This window comes from Rhinoderma darwinii, chromosome 3 (genome assembly GCF_050947455.1).
Source record: "Rhinoderma darwinii isolate aRhiDar2 chromosome 3, aRhiDar2.hap1, whole genome shotgun sequence".
Classification (NCBI taxonomy): Eukaryota; Metazoa; Chordata; class Amphibia; order Anura; family Rhinodermatidae; genus Rhinoderma; species Rhinoderma darwinii.
In genome coordinates, this window is record NC_134689.1 from 369,286,945 (window position 1) to 369,311,885 (window position 24,941).

The 24,941-nt window shown below is 40.3% G+C and overlaps 1 protein-coding gene across 1 annotated transcript in view; it reads right to left on the reverse strand.

The window, feature by feature from the left end:
* AEBP1 (AE binding protein 1) overlaps positions 1-23,610 on the reverse strand; it is a 36,117-nt gene extending 12,507 nt beyond the window's left edge. The window contains exons 1-13 of the mRNA XM_075858664.1: positions 23,280-23,610; positions 19,991-20,313; positions 17,170-17,907; positions 15,830-15,889; positions 14,850-14,915; positions 14,571-14,654; positions 7,000-7,074; positions 4,768-4,842; positions 4,127-4,183; positions 3,326-3,391; positions 3,110-3,219; positions 2,607-2,746; positions 971-1,055 (exon numbers count right to left, since the gene is read on the reverse strand). Of these exons, the coding sequence (XP_075714779.1) occupies positions 971-1,055; positions 2,607-2,746; positions 3,110-3,219; positions 3,326-3,391; positions 4,127-4,183; positions 4,768-4,842; positions 7,000-7,074; positions 14,571-14,654; positions 14,850-14,915; positions 15,830-15,889; positions 17,170-17,907; positions 19,991-20,270 (1,836 nt within the window). The 5' untranslated portion in view covers positions 20,271-20,313; positions 23,280-23,610. The remainder of the gene's footprint in view (positions 1-970; positions 1,056-2,606; positions 2,747-3,109; positions 3,220-3,325; positions 3,392-4,126; positions 4,184-4,767; positions 4,843-6,999; positions 7,075-14,570; positions 14,655-14,849; positions 14,916-15,829; positions 15,890-17,169; positions 17,908-19,990; positions 20,314-23,279) is intronic.
* Between the last annotated feature and the right edge of the window lie 1,331 nt (positions 23,611-24,941).

The window sequence follows — 24,941 nt, forward strand, 5'->3', positions numbered from 1 at the left end:
TGTTATGGGCAACAAGGCCCAATTGGCCTCATGCTTATAAGCTGTTCTAAGAAAAAGTGTCAGTGTTTCCTCTAGCAACCAATCAGATCGCCTCTATCTTTTTCAAATAAGCTCTGGGAAAATGAAAGCTAAAATCTGTTTGGTTGCTATGGGCAACACTGACACTTTTTCTTAGAACAACTTATAAGCATGAGGCCCATTGGGGCTTGTTGTCCATAGCAACCAATCAGTGCTCATCTTCTTAAATTGCTCTGGAAAAATTAAAACCGCACTGTTTTTGCATTCAATATTTCTATAATGGGGTTCTTAAACACAGTATTGTGCATAGGACGCAGAGGCATAACTTGAAGGTCCTGGGTCCCGGTCTAAAATTTGTAACAGGACCCCCCACCTACCATGTGCCATCTATAATAGTGGTGTCTTCTTATGCAGCACAGGGGTCCTTGGCCTCCTCATGCTCCAGGGCCCGGGTGCAGCTGCTTACTCTGCTCCCCCTATAGCTGCGCCCACTAGAACAAAAGTATATGTGACAGTGTGGGTACTACCTCCTATATGTGACTTATATTTAATCAAAGTGTGCCAACGTGGTAATTACAGCCTTGCAAAAATGTATTTCGGTGGAGTCTGGAGAACATCTCTAGGGCAGCAGTAAGACTATGTATTAAATGAATATCCATTATAATATGGACCTTCTATTAATGGCCATAAAAAGCAAATTATTAACATCTAAATGGGCCAAGTGTATTCAAGCACATAAAAGTGACCTCTAGCCCAATGGAAGAAATCAGAGTTTAGCGTTTATTTTCTAAACTGCTTGGATATATGAAATGGGCAACAAGGAGTTTTTTTATTCAAGACAGTTTTTTGTCCTCGGTGTCGCCTTAAGAAGCTGAGCATCAAAAATAATCATCTGTGAAATTAAATGTTAAAGTGTCATAATCCTAAAATGCACAGATAACCACATACTCACCATCTCCTCGTACCCATTGCTGTACATGGTCCATTTCTGACTGTCATTACTGAAGCCCACATAGAACGAGGTGACAAAATCATCACTGCCAGGGAAGAAAATGGGGATTAAGAAATACAGTTCCAAAATTAAGGCAAAGAAAAATCAACATTTTCTTTATGGTTTATAAAGTGGCTACTACATTTATTTATTTATTTAATTTTAAAATAAAAGGGGGGAACCAAATAAATAAAAAAGAATAAACTTTACAATGTACTTACTCACGAATCTTAGAGTGTACTTATTCAGGAATCTTTCTCTGTCCCCCCATCATTGGTTTCCATCATTTCTATGTGGTCCTTCAGCCTCTGTGATGATCCATCCATTTGATATCATGTCATGATGCCTCGTCCTCCAATAGCAGTCATGGACGTCACATCCCTATGGATTAAAACATCATCGTGGCCTACTGCTATAGGAGGATCTAGCATGTGACGTCACGTGGATGAAGCATCACAAGAAGAAGAACAACAACTCCTGGGAGAAACATAGACCAGTGATGGGGGAAACAAGATTTCCAAAGGTGAGTACATTGTAAAGTTTATTATTTTATTTTTATTTTTGGCAGGTTCTCCCAATCCTTTTAATGTTTTCTATGCCAATCAGAGTATAGCTACCATTATTGTTTTCTGTTTACTATAATGCTTCTTTAAAGGGGTCGTCCAGTTTAGAAAACCTAGTTATTAGAGGGGAGAGGGTCCTCGGTGCAGGATCTTTATCTCTTGGCCAGAGTGGAGACCATCTCACCCCCTGGAGGACCTCTCCTGTCCTGCATTACACAGACAACCCATTGATTTGAATGAGCGCTGTTTAATGCTTAGTTTCCCCTGTGGGGTCGCTGCAGGGAAATTGAACACTTGCTGCCAGGTTTCCCCACAGATTACAGCTGATCACTGGGGGTCCCACAGGGGGACACTTTGTGATCTGCTTATTGTCAAGGGACTCTTCTAACAAGTAGAGGTTGTCCAGAGCAGAGAACCCTATTAAGAGCATTTTCCCCTAAAATCAAAAAAGTTGTAAGATATAAGTTCTTGAATTGTCTTCTTCAGTTGTTACTAATTTTATTCAATCGTTTGTTGGTTATATCTACCTCTGGGAAATCCAAATGACAACCAATATGGCCAATACTACAGCTCTCTCAGGGGTAATTGCCTAGCCTTCACTGACTAAGGCCTCTAGTACACTGCCATATTACAGTTATGAACAAGCTCAGAGTTGTACTAAGCTATAAATCGGCACCAGTAGAAGTCTATGGGGCATTGTTTCCAGGGGACAATACTTCTGTAGTATGGTGCCGTATGGATGAACCACATGGGGGCACACAGAGTGCATAAGGCTTTGGAGTTTAGTCGTAGGGACTACTGTGTGTGTTCCACTGTACATGCCCTGCAGACGCTTTGCATTTTAAGTCATATGATGCAATTTACACACAGTTGCAAAAAAGTTTCCCCAGATACAGCTAGATAAAAAATAATCATTTCAATTTGAAAAGTCAGGAATGTTACTTATTGTACCCATGGTCCACGTCTTTTGCGTAAAAACGTATGGATTGTGAATTAATTTTGGGGCAGATTTCAAATTCAGAGAAAGTACATACTGAATGATAGAGTCCCGTCCTTGGGTTATAACTCCAGTGAATAGCGTGCTTCTTCTAGTGTCCACCTCCAACCACTGTGCTCTGCCATCATCCTCGGCACACCAGGCACCATCAAAGAAGTCATCTTCATCAGAGCCTGCCTAGAGATAGGACATGTTGTAGATCCATTATATACAGATTGTAGTAAGTAGCCATTCAGCTAGATATACTAAAACGGCTAATTGTTTCCTTGTGTCTTCGATAACTCGATAATTGACCTCCTGATCTTCTATTTAGGAAATATATGAATTTCCACTATATTGTGATCACGTATTGCCCCGTGTAGATGGGCTTTAAGGTATAGCGAGAGGTTTTTCATGCTATTCCAAAAAGCTTAATTTATAACGGACACAAATATATTTTAATAGTACACACCTAAAGATTATTTCTATTTTTATGGATAGACAATTACAAAGCATTAAAAACTTGCTGGATGACTTAACCCTACCTAGTTTTATACATACTTGCATGTTAAGACGACCTCTTTGAGCATGCAGTCCATGGCGCAACATAGAGGAAGCAAGCATCTGATCATCTTCTATCCGATGGGACTCCAGACCGATGGGGGGGCACTCTGCATTAAGATTTAACAATTAGCTTTGGAATTACCTACCAAATGAATCAACCAAGAGCATTTTAGATTTTACAAGATCAAACTATGCACAATAAGTTCTACATACTTTTCCTCTCCTTAGGAATTTCTTCCACCTCTTCAGAATCCCATGTTTCTGGGGGTTTCTTCTTGTCTACCATAGAAAAAAAGAGATCATATAAATGTACATATTAGATTTATCCGAATTACGGCCTGTCTATCATTTCTATAAAGAAAATTGATTGAGAGCTATTTATCAATGCTTTTTGATGTGCTGAAGCATCTGCAGGTGGACGGAAATGAGGACCCATGTCTAAAACTTACTGGTAACATCTAAAAATCAGGCCCTATATGTAACATGGAAAATGGCTGTTAATTGATGTGCGTGCATCTGGTTATGTAAACTGCAGGGTTATGACTCCATTTATCTAACTAAAGTAGTGGTGTGGAAAGAAGCTCATAGAAAAAATGTCCGCCTTTTTTGGTGCTTGCCCCATCCATCCCAACCCCAGTACAGTACATGCCAGTACAAAACATCCCAGTACAGAACGGCAATCTTTTGTAGGATTGAAGACTGCCATGACTCTCAGGTCACTTCCACTTCCAAGAAGGATGATAGGTCCAGCTCAATCCTATGGCACCCTCTATACAGACCTCCATAGTATCCAGATCCTTGGACAGACGCATACGAAGCCACAAATACCATCTCCCTACATCATTACTGTCCGCTTCCCATCCTTGTCTTTCCATTAAATCTATCTCTATTTTTCTATTCATGTTCAAGCTGATACATGACAACTACAGATCACTGCTCTGATGTCTCTTCCACTGTGATTTTGACCCCCGTTGCTACTGGCCTACGTTTACATGATTGCCATTTCCCCCTCACCTTTCCGCTGTTTCTCCTCTTCCTCCCTCTCCCGTTCCTCTTTGCTAGTTGTTTTCTCTGTAGACATAAAATATGGTACATATAATACATTGTGGACATATAATACATGGGTACATACATATAACACATTGTATGTATCATACTCTATGTAGACATACTCCTATATAGGATACGTCTACAGCCTTTATGTTAGCAAATGCATGATTATTGAAATTACTAATATAGATCTGTTGGTTAGACCCAAAGTTGTGGAGAAAAGAGACAGCTGGGTGAAAGACACATTCAAATTACACACTCTTACTTTAAAGTTAGATGCCACCTTAAGTTACCATTGGCTATATAGTTATACATCTTTATGAACATTTTGCTGATTTCACTTATATTTTAGTTACTTTTTACTCTTTGCTGTACAGGCTCCCCACGGTGCCGTACGGATTTGTATGGGAAAAAAAAATATGCATACAAAGGTACAGTAAGGACCCATACAGATATATAGGTGCCATATTACAGCTCCATACAACTCAGAGGCTATTAGGAGTCGTAATATAGCTGTGTGCATGTACCCTTAATCTGTATAGCTATTATTAATGTTGCAACTATATCCATACATAACTATAGACATTTTTCCATAAAATAATTACTTGATGGGTATTTGTCTTCATCTGTCCACTCTTCCTCCTTTGTCTCTGGTGGCTTGAGGTACAACGTATAATCATCTGCTCAGATAAACAGAAATTACATGTATTTTGCAGGTGTTGACAAGTCAGAAGACTAATTTAGTGAAGACACAGCAGTCTCAGCTTTTCTCATAGTCATAAAACACATACTGTACTCTTTAATCAAGTCAACTATGGGAAACCTTGTTACTTATTGTCACCTTCTGTACTTGCTGATGATATGCCCCTAGCCATATAGTATGGCCTACACAACTAGGGTACTCATTATCATAATACTCCTTTTTATCCCTTCAAACAAAGGCTGTCACCACTGTAAAAAAAAGATGTGAGTTAGGCCGAATTCAGACGAACGTGGTATACGTCTGTGTGGAGGCCGTTAAAACAACGGCTGTCACACGGACGCATGTATTTCAATGGGGCCGTTCACACGGCCATTGTTTCAACGGACCGTGTGAAGGGTCTGTTGAAAAATACATGTCCTATTTTGTTCCATTTTCACAGATCCCTCGATAGACTCAAGTACCTGGGGATCCATGAAAACAGGACACGCACGGGGGCAACTCGGGCGTGAAAAATTGCAGTTTTTCATGTCCGAGTTTCCCCACGTTCGTCTGAATTCGGTCTAAACCACAAGGAAATGTAGGATGAGAACAGAGACAAACCACCTGATAATGTATTGTAGTGCAAAGAACATTTCCTACGTTGCGTAAGTTCATCTGTCAAAAACACATCAATGTTTCTAATAAGTGTATTAAGGCCTTCTGACCTGCAGGAACCAAACCAAAAATTCCTATGTATCCAGTAAGCTTGAATTTACTTGACTTGTATTAGTAGCCAACATTTAAATGTAGCAGCCAACTCTGGGTTTGGTGATTGACCAAACTTCTCTACAGTGTTTTGAAGATGCAGGTGTACACCATGACCTATCCTATTGAATCGCAGAAAAGATTGGAGCAGTATGAAGGAAGGGGAATACTCCTGTAGTGGCCACTCGTCCATGATATAGTTTATTAAATATCTGTGGACTGTATACTAGTTGGGGCAACATTATAACACTGCCAATAATTGGCACTAAAAAGTCCACAGCTTGTTTCTTCAAAAACTCCAGCTGCTACTGGTGGCTAGTAGTAGCCAATAAGTCATGGGTGCACATTTCATTGTCAAATTTACTTGTGCTCTTGTAACAGGTCCTCTTTAAAGTAATAATCTAAAACAAATTACAACATATTTATGAGTAAAACGTAAGTATACCCTAAACATGGGTAACGTCTGCACTCATTTCAAGGTACCTCAACAAGGGATTGATTGAGGAATATTGGAGAGGAAGTGAGAAATATTTGGAAGTTGAGCAAGGATGAGGCTACTGAGACAAAGTTACACCTGCTCTACCAAGTTTAAGAAGGCAAAAACAAAAAGTGGCCATACGCGTTAAACTAACGCCGACCGAACCAGCTAAGGCTCTATTTACATCTGCGTTGGAGTCGACTTCGCTATTGCTTCCGGCAAAACGACGGGTCCGGTGCACAACAGACACAAACGGATGGGCACCGGATCTGTCACCATTGAAATCAATGGTGATGGAAACGGAAACCTCTGTCAGTTTGTGTCAGTTCATGGTCCTTTTCTGACGGAAACCTCTGACGGAACCCCAACGCAGATGTGAACGAAGCTTGATATGTATAAAATCTTTGTTCAACGTTCGTTCCGCAGATGTCGGGGAACAAATTTCAATATGCCTGATCCTTTGCTCTCATGGGAGATAAGCCGCCGCTAGAGGTGTCTGGAAGCGGCATATTCCCTTCTCCGCATTGAGAAAAAATGCACTCTCGTCCGAATCGAGTGTGCATGTGTATGTGAAGGTTGGGAGGAATAGCTGCCGGCTGAACAAGCGTTCAGTCGACAGCTATTAAAGGGGTATGGCCACCTCTAGCCTGAACTTTGGTTGAAAAGGATAATTTCAGCCTCATTCTTATAGAATTGCTTTTCCATTGCTCATGTACTGAGTGGATTACTATGATACCAGGATCAGACTACACAAGGTTTCTTTGTAGTCTGTAACCATGAAAACACATAGGTCTGCCTAGGAGCTGTATACACAAAACTTTAGTAGTTTTTTAATGAACAACTTTGCTTATGTTTTTTTAGATGCATTGGAACAATAAAAAAAAAATGGTAGCAACGTCATATGGTACTCACAGTCATCGTAATCCATTCCTGGTTTTGGGTCTGGGTATTCAGGAAGTGGTGGGGGAGTTACCACTGCTGGCTTCTCTTAGGAGACAAAAATACGCATTAAAGGAATTCAAGTGAAATGTCTAGCATATATAGTAAAATATATTTCTTTGACAAATTGTGGTCCAGAAATCTGATTAGTCTGGCATTCAGAAAAAAAAATATTTAAAGGTTATTTTAATCCAGAATTTCCCAATGGACTGGAATTTTCAGGGTCCAAGCTTTGGTAGAAAACACATGGAAGATTGGATGGCCTGCTGCTGTGACACGCAGTGATCAGCTGTAATCACTGCAGCAGTGATCAATTTGCCTGCAGCGCCACCACAGGTATAAAAAAGACATTACAACGTTTTTATTGAAATTAATGGATTGTCCATGCAATGCACAGATGTGTTGGATCCTCCAGAGTAAGGGATGCTCTTTGTAGCTCGTCTCAGCTCTGGCTAGTAGATGAGGGTCCTAAACGAGTTCTACTAACTCAGAATTCCCTAATAGGATATTTGAAAATCATTTCTTCAAACCACACAACCCCTTTTTGTATGAATGCTTAAACTACTTTGATCATTTTAAATTTGAGAATGTGGTCAGAAAGACAAGAAGGCTTATAGGACAACTGCAAAGCAAATAAATAAAATGGATCAGTTTGATATCAGATGAAAGGGACATTGATTTTTGTAATTGTAGGTGAAGCTTGGCTTACGTTACCCACTTAGGGTATGTTCACACTGTATATTTTCAGCCGTTTTTCGGGCCGTAAACGCCCTAAAAAACGGCTGTAAAATACGGGGGGCTGAACGCCGACAAACACCTGCCCATTGATTTCAATGGGAAAAAGGGTGTTCCGTTCCCACAAGGCGCTTTTTGCGCGGCCATTTTTAAAAACTGCGCGTTAAAAAAACACCCCATAAAAAGAAGTGCATGTCACTTCTTGAGCCGTCTTTGGAGCCGTTTGCATTGTCTCAATAGAAAAACAGCTCCAAAAACGGATAAAAAAAAAAAATGCATCACACACACCCCCTGAGGAAGCACCGCAAGCGAAACGCGCGTTGGGGTTCTTGTGAGGAGCCTGTACCGAGTCTCTGTTTGAATGGGTAAGGTTATTACGTTTTACTATTTAAAGATGCACTGACACTTAAACTCAACTTCTCCTTCCCCTCTCTCTACCCTATGATACTCATTGTTAGGGATCTGTCAATTAGGAAAGGGGAACTTACTTTTGTTCATATATACTCATTCAAACAAGTACTTTTACTTATAGTATTTATACCTCGGTACCTTGTTATTTCTTGCTCCGTCATTTCTCACTGGAGTCATGTCCTTATGTAATTTTTTAACATTGTTTGTTATATATGTTTAATAAAAAGATTTATATATTTTTATTTATTTGGCTATGTGCTCTGCTTGTTCTTTTGTTTATGATCAAAAAACGTTTGATGCTTTAAAAACGGCAGAACATCAGAGGCTCTTTTCCCCTGAAAAGCCGTTTTTTGCGTGTGCACATAGTCTCAGAATTCAGATATTAACAGAAAGCCTCAAAATAACAACTCAAAAGGCCATAAGTTTTGTGGATTTTGCTTTGGACAAGGAACAAGAATGCTGTGTTATCTGTATGGTATTTAAAACTGCAACTTCCCCCACATCTTCCCTGTCAGTCAAATATAGGGTCACATGATCCCAGTAAGCTCCGACAGATGAGAAACCAACGCTGTCTTTGCAAGTTCTAGCTACAGTAATCCATATTTAGTGTAATATATGACATGATGCCAATGTCAGATGACTGGCATAAACATTACACAATGTGCATGCTCAACAAAAATCAAAGTACAATATTAGAAGATAAAGTATTTGTCTGTGATTAGAGAAAAGGGTCTGCAACTCAGCTCCATTCACTATAAGGCTACATGCACACGTTGCGTAATTTGCTGCAGAAAATACGCACCAAAGCCACAACAGTACGCAGAAAATTCGCAGGTAAAAACCGAATCTAATTGTACGTTTTTCTGTGAGTTTTTTGGTGCGGTTTTTACGTTTTGATCCATTTTTCTGCGCTTTTACATGCTGCGGGTTTTGGTGAACTATATAAGACGCAATTCACAAGTGGAAACGCAAGATAAATTGACATGTTGCGGTTTTTAAAATCCGCACCGCAAGTCAATTTACATGCATAAAAATACTGCAGCGTGTACATGGGTCTTCCTGGAATTTCATTGACTATGCTGGTACTGTATTACACTGCAGTTTTGCCGCACGCAAATATGCGCAGCAAAACTGCGCTCAAGACGTTACGGCTGAGGTGCAGTTAAAATTGCAGAAAAATACATCCAAGCATCCAATAACCGCATGCATTTTTACCGCAATATGGTGCAGGTTTTTTTATGCGGTTGCATTGTTTACTGCAACCGAATCGAAAAAAGCACATCAAGTGGTAGAAAAAAAACCACATGAGTTTTTCGGATGCATCTTTGATGCTTTTTACACCGCAATATCTGAAAAAACCCTAAAGGCCCTTTTACACCGGCCGATAAGCGGCCAGTGCAGTGAGCGCCGATCAACAAGACATCGTTGATCAGCGCTTCTTTAATCCTGTCACACGGAGCTATAGATGGGGACAAGCGGTCCTTACTCAGATCGCTTGTCTCCATACATTATTACCATGTCGGTAGCGCAAACTCAAACTCAAAAACGCCTGAAAATACGGAGTTGTCTAGCGTTTTTCGCTGCATTTTTAACGGCTGTTTTTGGAGCTGTTTTTCTATTGAGTCAATGAAAAACGGCTTCAAAAACGTCCCAAGAAGTGACATGCACTTCTTTTTCGCGGGCGTCTTTTTACGTGCCGTATTTTTGAAAACGAGGCGTAAAAAAACGTCCCATCGGAACAGAACGCCGTATTTCCCATTGACATAAATGGGCAGATGTTTGGAGGCATTCTGCTTCCATTTTTTCAGGCGTTATTTGAGGCGTAAACGCCCCGAAATACGCCTGATAACACTCCGTGTGAACATACCCTAAAGCTCCCCCTAAAACGGCAGTATAGCTGTGTAGTATTACGCACCCCCTTGGTCTGTGAAGTCTAGAGTGCCCCCGAAAGTCTCATCTGAATTGTAGGATTTAACTTAAATGGATAGTCCACTACTGGATAACTGATGACCTATCCACCGGAGGACAGTACAGATTCCGCACCATTAAGACAATCCGGCTGCCTCCGAGAACTGGCCGTACATGCCGGAAGCAGTTGGCTATGGGCACTGAATAGCGGCGAGCTGCCGTACTGCAGCCCTGCTCCTATTCAAGTGAATAGTAGCAGAGCTGCAGTTTGGCAGCACGGCCACTATGCTATGTACTGAGCCAACTGCTTCCGGCTCCGTACATAGCATAATGGGCCATAACATCTGGTGCCCAGAGATAGCCGGAGCGGCTTAACGGTGCGGAGTCCAGGTCTTGGACCCGCACCAATGATATACTGATGACCTATCCGGTGCATAGGTCATCAGTTGTTCAGTAGTGGACCACCCCTTTAATGGCCCTTTAGTGCCCATAAAAAAATTGAAAACTGTTTTTTAATACCTAACTGCCATGCTGAAAATTGATTGCCAAGAGTTACAGGCCCGAAGCCAGAGGCTGCACTACTGAGAGATTTTCATGACAACATGACAATGACAATAACATTTTGATTCTCTTCTAATTTTTGTTAGGTACAGTGCTATCATAAAGACCTTGTGTAGGTTTAAATCACAATCTACATTAATATCTACATGCTACCTGGCTTTATTGAGGCCAGTATACCTGTGTACTTGTTAAATTACAACACTGTACTATACAGAGGTCATGCTATCATCAGAATGTCTCAGTAGTGCAGCCTCAGGGTTTGGGCTTGTAACTTCAAGCAATTATATCTCGGCATAGACATAAGATGTTAAAAGCTGGTTTTCACATGTATAATACACATGATGGGCATGTTCAAACAGCGCGGATACGCTGTGTAAAAGCGCACAACATATCCGCCCTGTGTGCCGCAGGGAATTCCGGCCGTAAAAACCGCACCAAATTCTTGTGCAGTTTTCCGGCCATGATGTCCGCTGCGGAAAACTGCACAGAAATAAAAGAATACTTACCATGGCGTCGCATCCCTCCGACGTCATGACGCTCTGCAGGCCTGGGATGACGTTTTATCCCATGTGCCCGCTGCAGCCTGTCACATGGGATGAAACGTCATTCCAGGAGGCTAGGCTGGAGGAAGAAAAACAGACTTCTGGGTAAGTATAAGATTTTTATTTTTTTTGCGGTGCATTTTTTTGCTGCGATTCTGCTGCAAAAAAACGCAACATCTGCTATTTGCTGCGGGATTTACCTTCCCATTGAATTCAATGGGAAAATCCTGCAAAAAATAAGCAGCGTTCACACAAATACAATTGACATGCTGCGGATTAAAAAAAACACACCGCATGTCAATTTCTGAGAGTTTTCTCCACTCAGCATTCACGCAGCGTGTGGATGAGATTTGTTCTATCTCATCCACTTTGCTGTTACTGTATTATGCTGTGGATTTTCCACAACGAAATCTGTTGCGGAAAATCTGCAGTATTTACACAACATGTGAAGTGACCCTAAATGGGTTTTCTCATGACGACAACCCCTGTCCATATTCCCTATTAGGTCATATGGATGACATAGAAGGGGGTCCTGACTCTATGAGGTAGAACAGAGAGATATTCTGGCGGACCCGGCCATTCATACATTACGTGAAGGCCATGTAGTACTTTTACCCTGCAAAGGCCGCAGCAAAAGAAAATACTGGCCAGACATGACTGTTATCTCCGGGGTTAGAGAAGATTGACCCGAGGTTATCATCTGGTCTCAATTTAAAAAGGAGTTGGCTTCATCAGACATCTTCTTTAAAAGACCTTTTATAAATGCCTCTTGGTAAGTCTCTTTTGAAGAATCTTTGCAGAAGAAATCAAAAGCCCAAAACCAACTGCAGGCTACACACACTCACATGTCTATAGTAATCCTTACCAGTAGCGTACTGGATTCACTCAACCACTATAAAGAATATAAAAAAAACTGTTTATTCTGTAGTTCTGCATTGGAAATTATTTTGCTCATAACATTCTGGAGTATTTTTTCTTTTTGGCATTAAGGATGGAATAATGGGGTCATAAGTGAAATTCTCACTCATTACTAAGATTAGATCCCAATTAGTCTGGTGTAATGGCATAGCTGGAGATATTTAGCTGCTTCTCCACCGTTGGGAAACATTTCACAACGTCCTTCAAAAACTTTATCTATGTCTGTAATAACAAGCCAACTTTAAAATAGGTTTTCCTTGGCATCTTCAAATTCTTATGAACATATGAACAGTGGAAAGTTACTGAATTCACTGCTATATATAGCTATGAGATAACAAAAGGCACACTTTTTTCTAGGAACAGTGCCACTCATGTCCATGGGTTGTGCCTGGTATTGTAGGTCAGACCTATTTACTGCAATACCAGACCCAGCCCATAGACAAGAGTGGCAGTGTTAAAAAAAATAAAAAAAAAGTGTGCCTTTTGTTCTCCTTTTATACAACTCCTTTAGGCCAGGATGACACACAGTTTTGATGCCGTTTTTGTGGCGGTTTTTGGCTTCGTTTTTTTAGCCAAACACATAAGTGGAGATGCATCAGTCATTCCTTTATACCTTTCTTTCCTATTGGATCCACTTCTGGCTTCGTCTCAAAAAAATTTAGCCAAAAACTGCCACAAAAACTGCATCAAAACTGTGTATGTGATCCTGGCCTTAAAGAAACAATAATGACATTACAGCAATCTCATTGAAATCTGAAGCTTACTCAGATGCTTTCACCTTTAAGGAGCCAGTGAAGAGCTACTCCATTAAATCCACCAGTTTGCAATCATAGAAACATACTGACGATAATAAGATTTTTATTTAAAAATGAATGAATGTATCTTATTATATTGATGACCTATCAATTTATGATCGGAAGAGGTCCAACCATTGGAAGCTTGACCAATCAGCAGAATGAATAGGCATTGGCACTTACTGCAATACCCAGCACAGTGCCATCAATCCAAATGTGGCATTTCCAGGTCATTGTTATGTTTTAAGGAGGAAATGCTCTATGATTTATCTATCTATAGAAAATATTATATTAGCTGTCGGCTGCTGGAGACTAGATAGGCAGGATTACACCAGAGGCAATAGCAGAGAGAAGAGTCTAAAACACCCTGATTTGTTTTAGTGTATGTTCAAACAGGGCAGATACGCTGTGTAAAAAAACACAGCATATCCGCCCTGGTCTCCGCCGGAAATTGCAGCCGAATAACTGCAACATATGAATGACATCTGTTCAAATCTCATCCACTTTGCTGCTACTGTAGGGCTTGTCTGCATGTAATGGAATTGTTGCAGAAAATTTCTGCAGTAATTCCATTGAAAGTAGCAGACATTCTGCTGTGGCAAAAGTGCACCATTTCTTTTTGACTGCAGAAAATGCTGCATATTTTGCTGCGTTTTTCACAATGCTGGTAGATGGTAGCCTCTCCTCTGAAAAACGCAGCAATTCTGTCCACTTTCGGAGGCAGGAATTGGCATGCTGCGGTACGAAAAATATGCACCGCGGGTCTATTTCTGGTCTGAATTTTTACGTAGCATGTGGATGAGATTTGTTAAATCTCACCCACTTTGCTGCTACTGTATTCTGCTGCGTATTTTCCGTCCACAATTCCGGACGGCAAATAAGCAGCAATTACGCTGCGTGTGGACGAGCCCTTACACTGCGGATTTTCCACAATGAAACACGTTGCAGAAAATCTGCAGTATTTAAGCTACATGGGGACATACACTTACTGTGGGACAGAAGGAGATTGCTTTATGCAGCTTCCCCTGCAATTTTCCTCTTCCTAGAAATTAGGAACCTTTCACCATGGGACGCTGTAATTTATGGGACTCTAGAACGCTGGAACTTATGTTATGTGTTCACCAGATGGCTAAGATCAACAGCCGTAAACCTTAAAATGTGGACAATATTCTTCCCTTTCATAGGAGAGACAGGTCTGAAAAGCTTCTTATATAATGAGCGTTCTGATCACTGCAGGATCTGCAATCTCCTCTCTACAAGGCCAGAAAAGTGGCTGAATGGCTGAATTTGGGTGGACTGTGAAGGGCCGGCATTGACATAATGGATTTTGAAAGGGGAGATATTGCATCTAATATTAATGGGAATGGTCTAAGACTACTATACAGATGCAGCAGACCTAAATGTATTATTTCATTCTGGGCTTCATCCTTTGTTACTTAAAATAATGCAGTAAGTGTCCCTGGAGTACTATATAAAACAGCTGATAATATATTGTCTTATAACCATGGGCTGTACAAAATGACAAACCCAGCTCTGCTACATCTGTATACAAACATTTAATAGCCAGATATTTATAGGAGAGGGGGTCGTAGAACTTTAGATAATTGAGAAGACGTTGCTGAGATTAATGCTGTGAAATGGAATTTCTCTTTACAACGTCTTTTAAGTTTCTTACTAGGTGCAGGTTTTTCATAGATAACAGGGTGATCTGGACGTTGAGGCACTTTCGGAAGCTTCTCATGACGTCTGTTAGTCCCATCTACATGAGGAAAACAAATTTAATGTGAAGGAAGCACAAAAACACATATTTAAAGAGAAGTCAACAGATGGAGAAGAGGTATAACATTGATTTGGAACCTGTAGATAACAATAGCATAAGAAAAATGATTTATAATAGATAGCTGACAGACAGAACAAAAAGAAAACAGTAAAGGGTAAATAATTGGTGACATACAATTATCATAGTCCTCTCTTTCCAGACGTTCATTGTAATCTTCAGTCGGAGGCTCATCTTCCCCACCTGATGGGAATATAAGAGACAGTATGGCCAAATGTGTATATAAAATTCTTAGGTTTAGATAACTGTTTCCATTTCTATAGGTTACATGGTGTCTCAATGGTTAGCACTGCTGATTTAATGTGAAGGTCCACCTTTGAACGACACTTTGTATTTGTATTCTAAATAGGTCCAAAATTCTTTGCTGATTCATTTCTTCATATATCTTTAAAGAAGTCGGAGCTCCAATTTTCTGATACAGAGCTCCAAATCCCCTTCATTGACATGGATTTAAAACCTAGAATTCTGGCTACTTGCAGTCACCACTAGAGGGGGTATGGAGGCTTACCGCATGCTGTTTATACAAAAAGAAAAAAAGTATGCAGTAAGCTCCCCCTAGTGCCGGCTACAGGCAGTAAGAATTTTTTCATTTAACTCTATGCAGGGGTTGTGGAGCTCTGTATATAAAAAAAAACGAACTCTTTAGAAAGACCTAAAGATGACATGGTATTAAAAACTAGACATTTGTTTTTAAAGCACTGAGTCCTCAATTCAAAATCAGACCAGGGTCACATTTATATGGAATTTGAATATTTTCACTGCATTTTTGTGGGTTTCATTCCAGACTTAAAAAACAAACTTAGACTATTGGCTTATGAGTCCCACTGCCAACTGATGAAGGAATATTGTTTTAACAGTGCTGCCAAAAGTTTGTTACTGGGTAAAAAATACATAGGGGGCATCATTAGTCACTTTTTCTCAAAAGACCTTGTATTGAGTTGGGTTTATTCAGCCAATAGCTGTTTGCTACTAGATATGTACGAGCTGTCTGTCTATAGATTATGCCGGCATAGACATAATCATAATCTCAGAATAAACAAGAGCAGTAATGTATATGATTGAGATAAAAAAAAAAAAGTTGAGAATGTGTCACCCACCAGGCCTTGTTCTTCCTCTTCCAGGTTCCTCAGGTTCAGGAAGTGGTTCTACATATCCTCCTGGAACAAAAAGACCCCTTAATATAAAGCACCATGTCTCTCGACATCTCTACAAAATCATATCTACATTTTATATAGTAAATTGTCTGTTTATACATGTATTTAAGAATATTAATTTTAACTAAAGACTATTCTCTATATAATGTGCCGGCATGTATAAGAGTAATACAACACTCCTGGAGGCACAAGGCCTATAGTCTTCAGTGTTCATTGCAGCTGAGAAATGAGACACATTCTCCAACACTTAATCCAGGTCGCTCTAGTTCTACATCCAGCCAAGCAGCCCCTACAACGACTATAATCCTCTGAGATTGAGACCTCATAATATGGTTGAACAGAGCTCTTTGATTGGCTGGTTGATGGCCGTCCTGATTTATAATTCACATACGTGAAGTTGAGCAGGATGAGGCCTCTACCTGAATTAACCTCTACCTCATCCCATAACTTGTGATATTACAGCCAGATACTGCTACTGAATGCCAATACACTTCATTGGGATAGGGACGATATGTGTGCAAGGTATCCTTTGTCTTTGCTTCCTATACATTGTCTCCCCGATTTCTCCTTTCCGTACATAAAATGCACATAAAGCCCAATTTTACTTGTTCCTCCATCTTTACCCTTGCCTTGAGGTTTAAACCCAAAAGCTGCACATTTTCTCAGAATCCTTCCATGCCTTTTGTTGCAAAGGTTGTAAACCTACAGCATATACAACCGTAGCTACCTGTAATGAAATGATGGTCACCCAGACAGAAAGTTGCTACAAAGATCAAAAGGTAACAGCATCAGAATTTCAAAAAAGATAAGTGATGCAAGCCCGACTGGACAGGAACTAACTGTCCCCAATAAATGCAAAAAGGAGAACCAGGCAGCACATCCCAAAAAAATAAGGAACTTTTCATTCACCCATGCAATGTTTCAGCTCCTCAGAGCCTTTCTCATGCTTGAGAAAGGCTCTGAGGAGCTGAAACGTTGCATGGGTGAATGAAAAGTTCCTTTTTTTTTTAATGCGCTGCCTGGTTCTCCTTTTTGCAGGAAGTTGCTACAAGTCATCCTGAACTCACACATCCTAGAGAATACCTGAAACTATTCATATTTTCAAGGATTCCCTCCTTCCACCTAAACTTAATGAACATTTTGTTGAACAAGGACATGTCCGATGTGATTTTTTCCTCCTTCTCAATAGTCAAGAAACTACACTGATGAGGACAAATATCTGTATGCATGAGGCCTCAATAAAAATTCATCATCAATATCATATTAGATTTATGGAACTCTACCTTCTGACCATACGTCTTCTCCAGTTTGTGAGTTTGTGCCAGTCACTGGTGGTCTTCTGTACCTTTCCTCTTCCTCTGGGATCGGGGGCTTTCTGTGTCTTCCCTGTTCAGTAATATCAGGTGTCCTATACCGCTCTTCTACTTCCTTTGTCACTTGTGGCCTTCTGTTTCTGTCCCCTTCTCTTATAATTTCTGGTTCTTTGTATTTTTCCTCATCATAGTCCTCTGGGACTTCAGGTCTATACCGCTCTTCCTCTTCTCCCTCTGTGATGTAGGGTCTTCTGTATCGTTCCTCATTATAATCCTCCGTGACTTGAGGTCTTTTATGTCTCTCCTCTTCTTCTCGCCCTGTAACTTGAGGTCTTCTATAACCATATTCATCTTCTTCAGGAATTTGTGGTGGTCTGTATCGTTCTTCCTCTCCTGTAACTGGTGTTCTATAACTGTCTTCTTCTTCATCTACTTGAGGTTTTGTGTTTCTCTCTTCCTCTTTTATTTTCTTGTTCCTGTCTTCTTCCTCTACCTCTGGACGTCGGTCCTGTTTCTTAGCTGGTGTCTTCTTTGTAGGTTTTGGAGGCTTAGGTTTTTTGGTTGGTTTTGGCTTCTTTTCCTTAGGTTCCTTAGGCTTTTTGGTTGGTTTAGGAGGCTTTTCCTTTTTAGCTGCCTTCTCTTTAGGTTTTTTTGTGGGTTTTGGGGCTTTTTCTTTCTTTTTTTTTTCTTTAGCCTTTCCAGCTGATTCTGTGGTATAAAAAAAGCTCATGAAAGTCTGGAGCAGTTCTCAATATTCATAGTCACTATGTACAATTTCTACCAAAGTAACATCATGCAAGAACTTTTACAATATTAGAAAACACGTTTCAGATAATTGCTACTTTTTCCATTAATGCTCCTGCACACAGCAGAGTCATGTGCACGGGGGCCGTCTAGCTACTTTGTAAGAAGATATTCCGGTGAATATGTATTATGTCATGTATGCCTCAATATTAAATCAAAGGCCCTTATTACAGCTCCATACAAAACTGAGCCATAGTACGGCCTTGGTGTGTTGGTGGCTCGGTGTGGGACTTTATCCGAGATACAAGGAAGGTAAGTACAACTTTCTTTGTAAAAAGTGCTTGCAGAAATTATTCTGAATTTCGTAGCTCTAAGTTCTTCACTGGTGTAGTCTAGTATAATGTGATTACATCTACAGCATTGGAAACAATACATTTCAATATTCTGGATTATTTAGAGTACGGTGGAGCTATAGGACATGCAATTCAATGCAATTAGAATTGAGCATCAACACTGTATTAAAGAATCTAAAACCCTTATCTCACATTGTTGAAGGCCCATCAATTTCAGAGTGAATGAGAATAGGATAAAAGTACTAGCCCCATGTGTCAGAGATTTTACGATTCCAGCTCTGAGTCTTCAGGCAGATATTTAGTAGCAGGCTGAGTCTCATCTTCCGGAAGAAAAGTAACTGTTCAGGAAAGTCTATACTTCATCCCTTTCTCCATTAACTACCATTTTTTAAGCCTTGGCCCCACAGTATCTTTTATATAGTCAAAGTGGGTGTCATAAATATATAGGCATATTTTGTCGGCTACACACTTAATTGGTCAATGTACAAATAGATTACTTATAGTTACTCTTTCGTACATTATGTTTTAATTTGACAATCTATTTTCCATTCTAAGAGTGAGTTCACATCTGTGTTTCAGTTTTCCGTTGTTCAGCTCCTTCATAGGAGTGCTTGAAGTGTCGGATCTGTCGCAAGATGGACACCAACAACACTCGACAAAACATATTGACGTTAATAAGTTTCGTCGTAGTGTTTGACGATTAACCAGAAAAAATAGCATGCTGTGCTATTTTTTTCGCCATTTTCAACCAGATCTGCAACAGAAGCTCTTATTGGAGCCTCCAATGCAGATGAGGACAAAGCCTTAGTAATATAACATTGAATAGTAGCGTGCGTAGCTACTAAGCTCTATTATCCACTTGTACACCAGTTTTCTCCCACACTTCAAAACCATGCTAGGGTTAATTGGCTTCCTATTATTTTGAGAATGTACCTGTATGTGTCTGGTCTGGGATAGTCAGATCCTCCCAAGGAAGTGCTAAACCTAACAGTGGTTTTCAAATGGATGAATCCTGACAGAGTTCTGCAAACCACTCAGTCAAAGACATTTGTCTGGGCCTCCAGTGCTTGGTGGTCCTCCTAAGTGCATGATATATCCATTCTTCCACACACGAACCAAAACAAGATCCTGCCAAAGACGTGTGTCTTGCTTATGACAAAGAAGGTGGGCAACTTGCTAAAAAGTACACCTTACATGGGAAGAGGTTAGGCCAAGAGGATAGATGCCCCCTTGGAAAACCAACTGACCAGACTTGAGAAGACAGATCCTTGGATTGCAGCATGGAAACTGACCCCAGAATGGACATTGGTTGCTATATATCTTATGTTTTATTCTGGTAAATAATTTTATGAATTGACAAGACCCCCAACACCTCACAACTTGATGACATTCCACTAACTTATAGGCAAGTGTACCCAAGGCATTTACCCAATACTACATAGCCCACCAGTTAGAGGGTCTCCGGCAGACCTGCTGTTCAGACTCGATGTCCTTCATATCTTCGAACCTAGTTCTGGGTGAGTGACCTGTTGCATGTCATCTGCATGTTTATATGTTCTAGTTTGCACTGCATACCCTTCCTCTGTCACTGAGGCCGGTACCTTGGCAGTAAGGAAGGATTTAAACCAATAAAGAGAAACTAACAGCCTAAAAAATAGCCCTGAATAATTGTTCCATCAACTCTTGCTCCTCACCTCCACTCTCTCCTTTAGGTGCTTTTGTTTTTTTCCCTACTTGAGTCTCTTCCTCTTCTTCCTCGTACCCTCCACCTCTAGTAATTTCTACTCCACCCTCGTCTTCCCTTCTGGGTTCTGCTTTATCATCATCATCTTCCTCAGGGACCAACTCCTTGAGGAATCCTTCCAGGAAATCTTCAATCTCATCATCAGTGAGAACTGTCTGTGCCCGGCCTGTAGAGGGCAACAGTGGCAGGAGCAGGGACAGAATCACTATGGATATTCCACTTTTCCACATCCCTCACTTCCAAGAGCAAACAGTGCCAAAAAAGGAAGGAAGCCTAAAAAGAATGAAGGGTAATATTTTAAATACATATGACACAAAATGCAACCATACAGAACAAATATAATTACATTCTTGAGTTGTGATGTTTAATAATTCTTATCTTGTAAAATTGTCAAGCACTTATGCCACACCAATAACATAACAGGGATATTCTGAGTAACCTTACAGTATCACAACCTCCTTAAAAGCATCTACGTGTCTGCTGCCTTGTTTAATCATGTCCACCAGAGTATTTTAATGACCATATACATAAATATGAGTCCATAAAAGAGCAGTGGAGGCGATAATATCTGTATCAATGATTATAATATGCTCAAAGTGGGTTCATGTTTGGACAACCCCAATCAATATGCCCTACTAGGGAACATGAAGTTAATGGGTAGGAGGACACTCCTTTTTTAAAACAGAGCACGGACCCATTTCTCTGGTGGTCCTCTCACATCAATGCCCTGCATGGACTTCTATTGATCTCTGTGGACATCAAGTATTGAATTTCCTCTCCAGCGACTAAAATAGGTAATCAGCAGGTGGTTGGTCCAGAGACATAAGCTGATTGCAGGACCTCAGCAACAGGACTACCCTCTATATGCGGTTTTTCCACCACAGACATTGAGAGCATATCACTAGGGTATGCCATCAATGTCTGATCAGTGGGGGTCTGACCGCGGGTCCTTCCACCAGTGCCTGGGGGTATTTAAACTGGACAACCCCTTTAAATGAAAGTTGCAACCTGATTGATTGTTTAGGCAGCTCCTCTACTTCCTTAGGTCCAGTTTTGATAAATCTCCCCTCAGCACCTGAGTTCTTCCCTTGGGGTCGTAATACTTACAAAGTGTAAGTGCATAGTATGTTTACTACAATACACTGTTTGTCATTCACTACTATGTGTTTAAATCCCTTAGGAAAAAAAAGATCAGAGAAAAAACATATAATAATGATAATAACACAGATAAATACTAACTAATAGCATAATGTAAAGTCATTAATATAGCACATGTTCCTCATAGAAGGCTGTAAAGCTAAATACAGAACAGACTAACATATGCATTCAGAGAGGCCGGTTGATTAGGACCAGAAGGGGATTTTTATTTTATTTTTTACTCATATTCCGATGTGTCATATGGGTCTCGTGGGCAGGTCTATGAGCTGTAACTCACAAAACAAAGGGACCACAGTGTTCAACAGGGAATCCATGCAACGGGAGTCACAAAGTTCTGTAACATTTTACTATATGTGTGTCATTTCTGGAAAAAGTGCCAGATTATTACAGAAAGGATAAAATGAAAACAGCTCAGTTTACATAGTGACAGATTACAAAACTGCAGAATGTAGGGAATTATGTGCTATATGAGTACACACTGTCCAGTGTGACTATCACTTTACATATGATGCCAGGGCCAAATAGATATATTCATCTATAACATCCTTTCCTCAATAGGATTACAGTAGCGCATTCTAGTCCCAACTGTGATCCCAGTGGTAGTCATGACGATCAATATGGTTTTACTCTTCCTCTTTTCCTCAGTAGCAATATTGAGGAAGTGGTAGTCTGAGACACTCCCTACACTGTCATGACGCCTGTTAGTGTAAGTGAATCGGGTGTGTGGACACAGCTGGTGATGTCATTCACTTCATTTGCATAATTTACCCAAGGGGACTCCTAGGACTGTAAAGTCACAAGATGACCACTGGTGATATTCTTAGCTTTAGACCTCTGATCATGTAGTAATATAATGATCTCTCCTTCTAATAAGGACCTTTACATGGGCCAATGATCAGTTGAATGAGCGCTTATACAAACGCTCGTTCTCGATCATTGCCCTTTGTAAACAGGGCACAGATCAGCCGATGAACGAGCAAACGCTTGTTCATTGGCTAATCGCATCTTCTATGCAAACCTAAAAATGGTTGGTAATTGGCAAAACACCTCCCTGTGCTGCCGACATTATGCAAATGCATGGGGATTGGTGGGTCTCCCCCACCGTCGCTGAAACAAAAATGCAGAAGCGCTCAGCTGAGCGCTTTGCACATTTGGCTGTGATTAGCGCACCTAGTCAGCCTGGAGACATCTCACATAGATGTTCTATATGAGCCATCTTCAGCCTGACAGGGAGCGAAGGTGCAAAGCGCTCAGCTGAGTGCTTCTGCACCTCCGTTTCAGCGACGTTGGGGTTCTCAGCACCTGTACCCCCACCAATCCAAACTTTGAAAATGTCTCTATGACATATCAAAAGTTCGATGAAAGTGAAGTCACTCTTTAGAGGAATTATCAGCTTTGGGCAATTGCTCTTCATTATAAAGAACCTCCAGCCATAAACTAATCATAGTGATCAGCAGTAATCTATGGGGGATCATAACCACAAATGTTCAATATCTCTATAGCGCCACCACAAGAGAAATGAAGTATTACACGGCTACAATTCAATGGGCTGTCCATGTAATACATGGATGTGCTAGGTCCACCAGAGTGACATGCTCTTTGTAGACACTTTCTGCTATGGATGATAGATAGGGACTCTCCTCTATTATCTCAGAATTCACTGATGGGGTATTTGAAAATGGGGTTCCTAAACCAGACAATCTCTTTAAGGTTCATTTTCAAAGAATCCACATTTTCATCTGGGTCTTCTACTAGTCTTAGTTTACACATTACCATACATATCAGTTAATACACAAATAAAACATCAAAAAAATCATGAGATAATATACAAGTTTGGAGTTCATATTAGGTTAAGAAACAAACCGTCACTTTCTGAAGCAACATAATACATTTAATATGGTAGAAAAAGAGACATTTCAAGAGCAAAGAGGAACGGAGGGATTTGGATCAAAAGTACGGACTATCCTGTAAAAAAAAATAATTTATACTTAGACGCTATGAGTAAGTATCACGTAAAGTAACAAACTCCCCTATCACCACAGCTGTACGGTTATCTATGGGCTGAATAATGCTCCACCTACCTCTATTGGAGATCCAGTGATCCCTCAGGTTGTGATATAGGAGATCTCTGGCCAAAAGCACCAGGTCAGGTACCACCACAGTTAGGAGTAATATTATACTGTCCCGCTCCACTAGGGCTTTTAGGTCCTATGGCCACCAGAGTCTGATGATGAAGAATAAAGAGATAGTTCAGATCCACCAGAGTTCAGGGACGACACGACATTGTGGAATCTGCTGGTGACTGTAAAACAAGGGTCCAAAGATTGTCCTTTTTATCCAAATTCTTTGTGCTTTTATCCCAACTCCTCTGACCCTCTCCGTCTGTACCTGACATCTGCTGGAAGGAAATTGAATCCAGCCCCTCTCCACCCTGCCTCCCCTCTAAAATTCTTAACCCTCCCAGCACCACAAATCAATGCTCCTGCAAGACAGGGAGGGAAAGTAAAAAGAATAAAAAATTTAAATTGACAGGAAGAAGCGGCCAGAAGAGTTGCAGAGATCTGCTTACATTTGCTGGGAATACAATTATTCGTTATATTAGTTTCTCCATCTTAAAGTGTTTTGGGGTTTTTCAGATATATATAAAGATCTTATAGAAAACTCTTAATTCTTCTTTCATCCCAAATTTAATAAACTACATGCAAATGAATATTGACAATAATGCATATTTTACTTTACACAAAGCTTAAAATTTTAGGTTCTCCCAATTCCTCATGGCTGAAATTTGCTATGGTTGGGTCATCACAATAAAAACTTGCTTTAGTTGTCCCTGTGTCTGCAATAGTGACATGGAGGAATCATGGTGGTCACTGGTCACTATGAACAATATTAAATGAGGACCCTCAGTTCGTGGCGATACGCGTGTGGCTGCGTACCGTCCTCCCTACTGCCACTTTTTTCCATTGATAACATCTCGATAACAGGGTTGGTTCATGGCAATTTATTTTTAGTTTTTGATGTCGTATCATTGATAGAATGTGATGTTCTTCACACTAAGGGATATTTCATCGTAGATACAATTTTTGCATTTACTTTTATTACTACCTCCTAAGCTTGATTTGTTTATACACCTGGTTCACCTATTATCACGGACAGTATTTTTCCTGCAGAGAATCTTTCATTTATATATTATATTGGCAATAGCTACTTATTATTGGAGGGTTGACCTCAATGGGAGCAACTTATTATAGTTTGTTCCCCACTGGTTTGTATTTTTATGTACTATAGTGGTCTAATTGGCGTCAAATTGCAACTTGCCTGAGCAGTATTTTAACAGCAATCTTGACACTTGAGAAATAATGTAATAGGGTTTATTGCTTTGTTATTTTATCCGTTGTTTACCTGTTTTAAATAAATAAATAAAAAACGGATAGATTTACTGTATGTAAACAGATAATAAAGGTATAGCATTACGTTTGCATATGTCATCCATTGAGATCAATGCTAAAAAAAAAGTTACGCCGCGAATACCTTTTTTTGAAGTACAGAATAACGTAGCAGACTACGCTTTTCAATACTTTTTTAGTGTTTAAAAACGTATACGCTCGGCAGATAGCACAAACGCGATGTGAAAGGGGCCTTAGTGTGTTGGAGACGTTTGCTGTCTTGGTTAAAATGGTCAAAATGAAAGGGGTTGTCCGGACACATCAGGACAACTGCTGTCCATATGCCCTATTATCTTA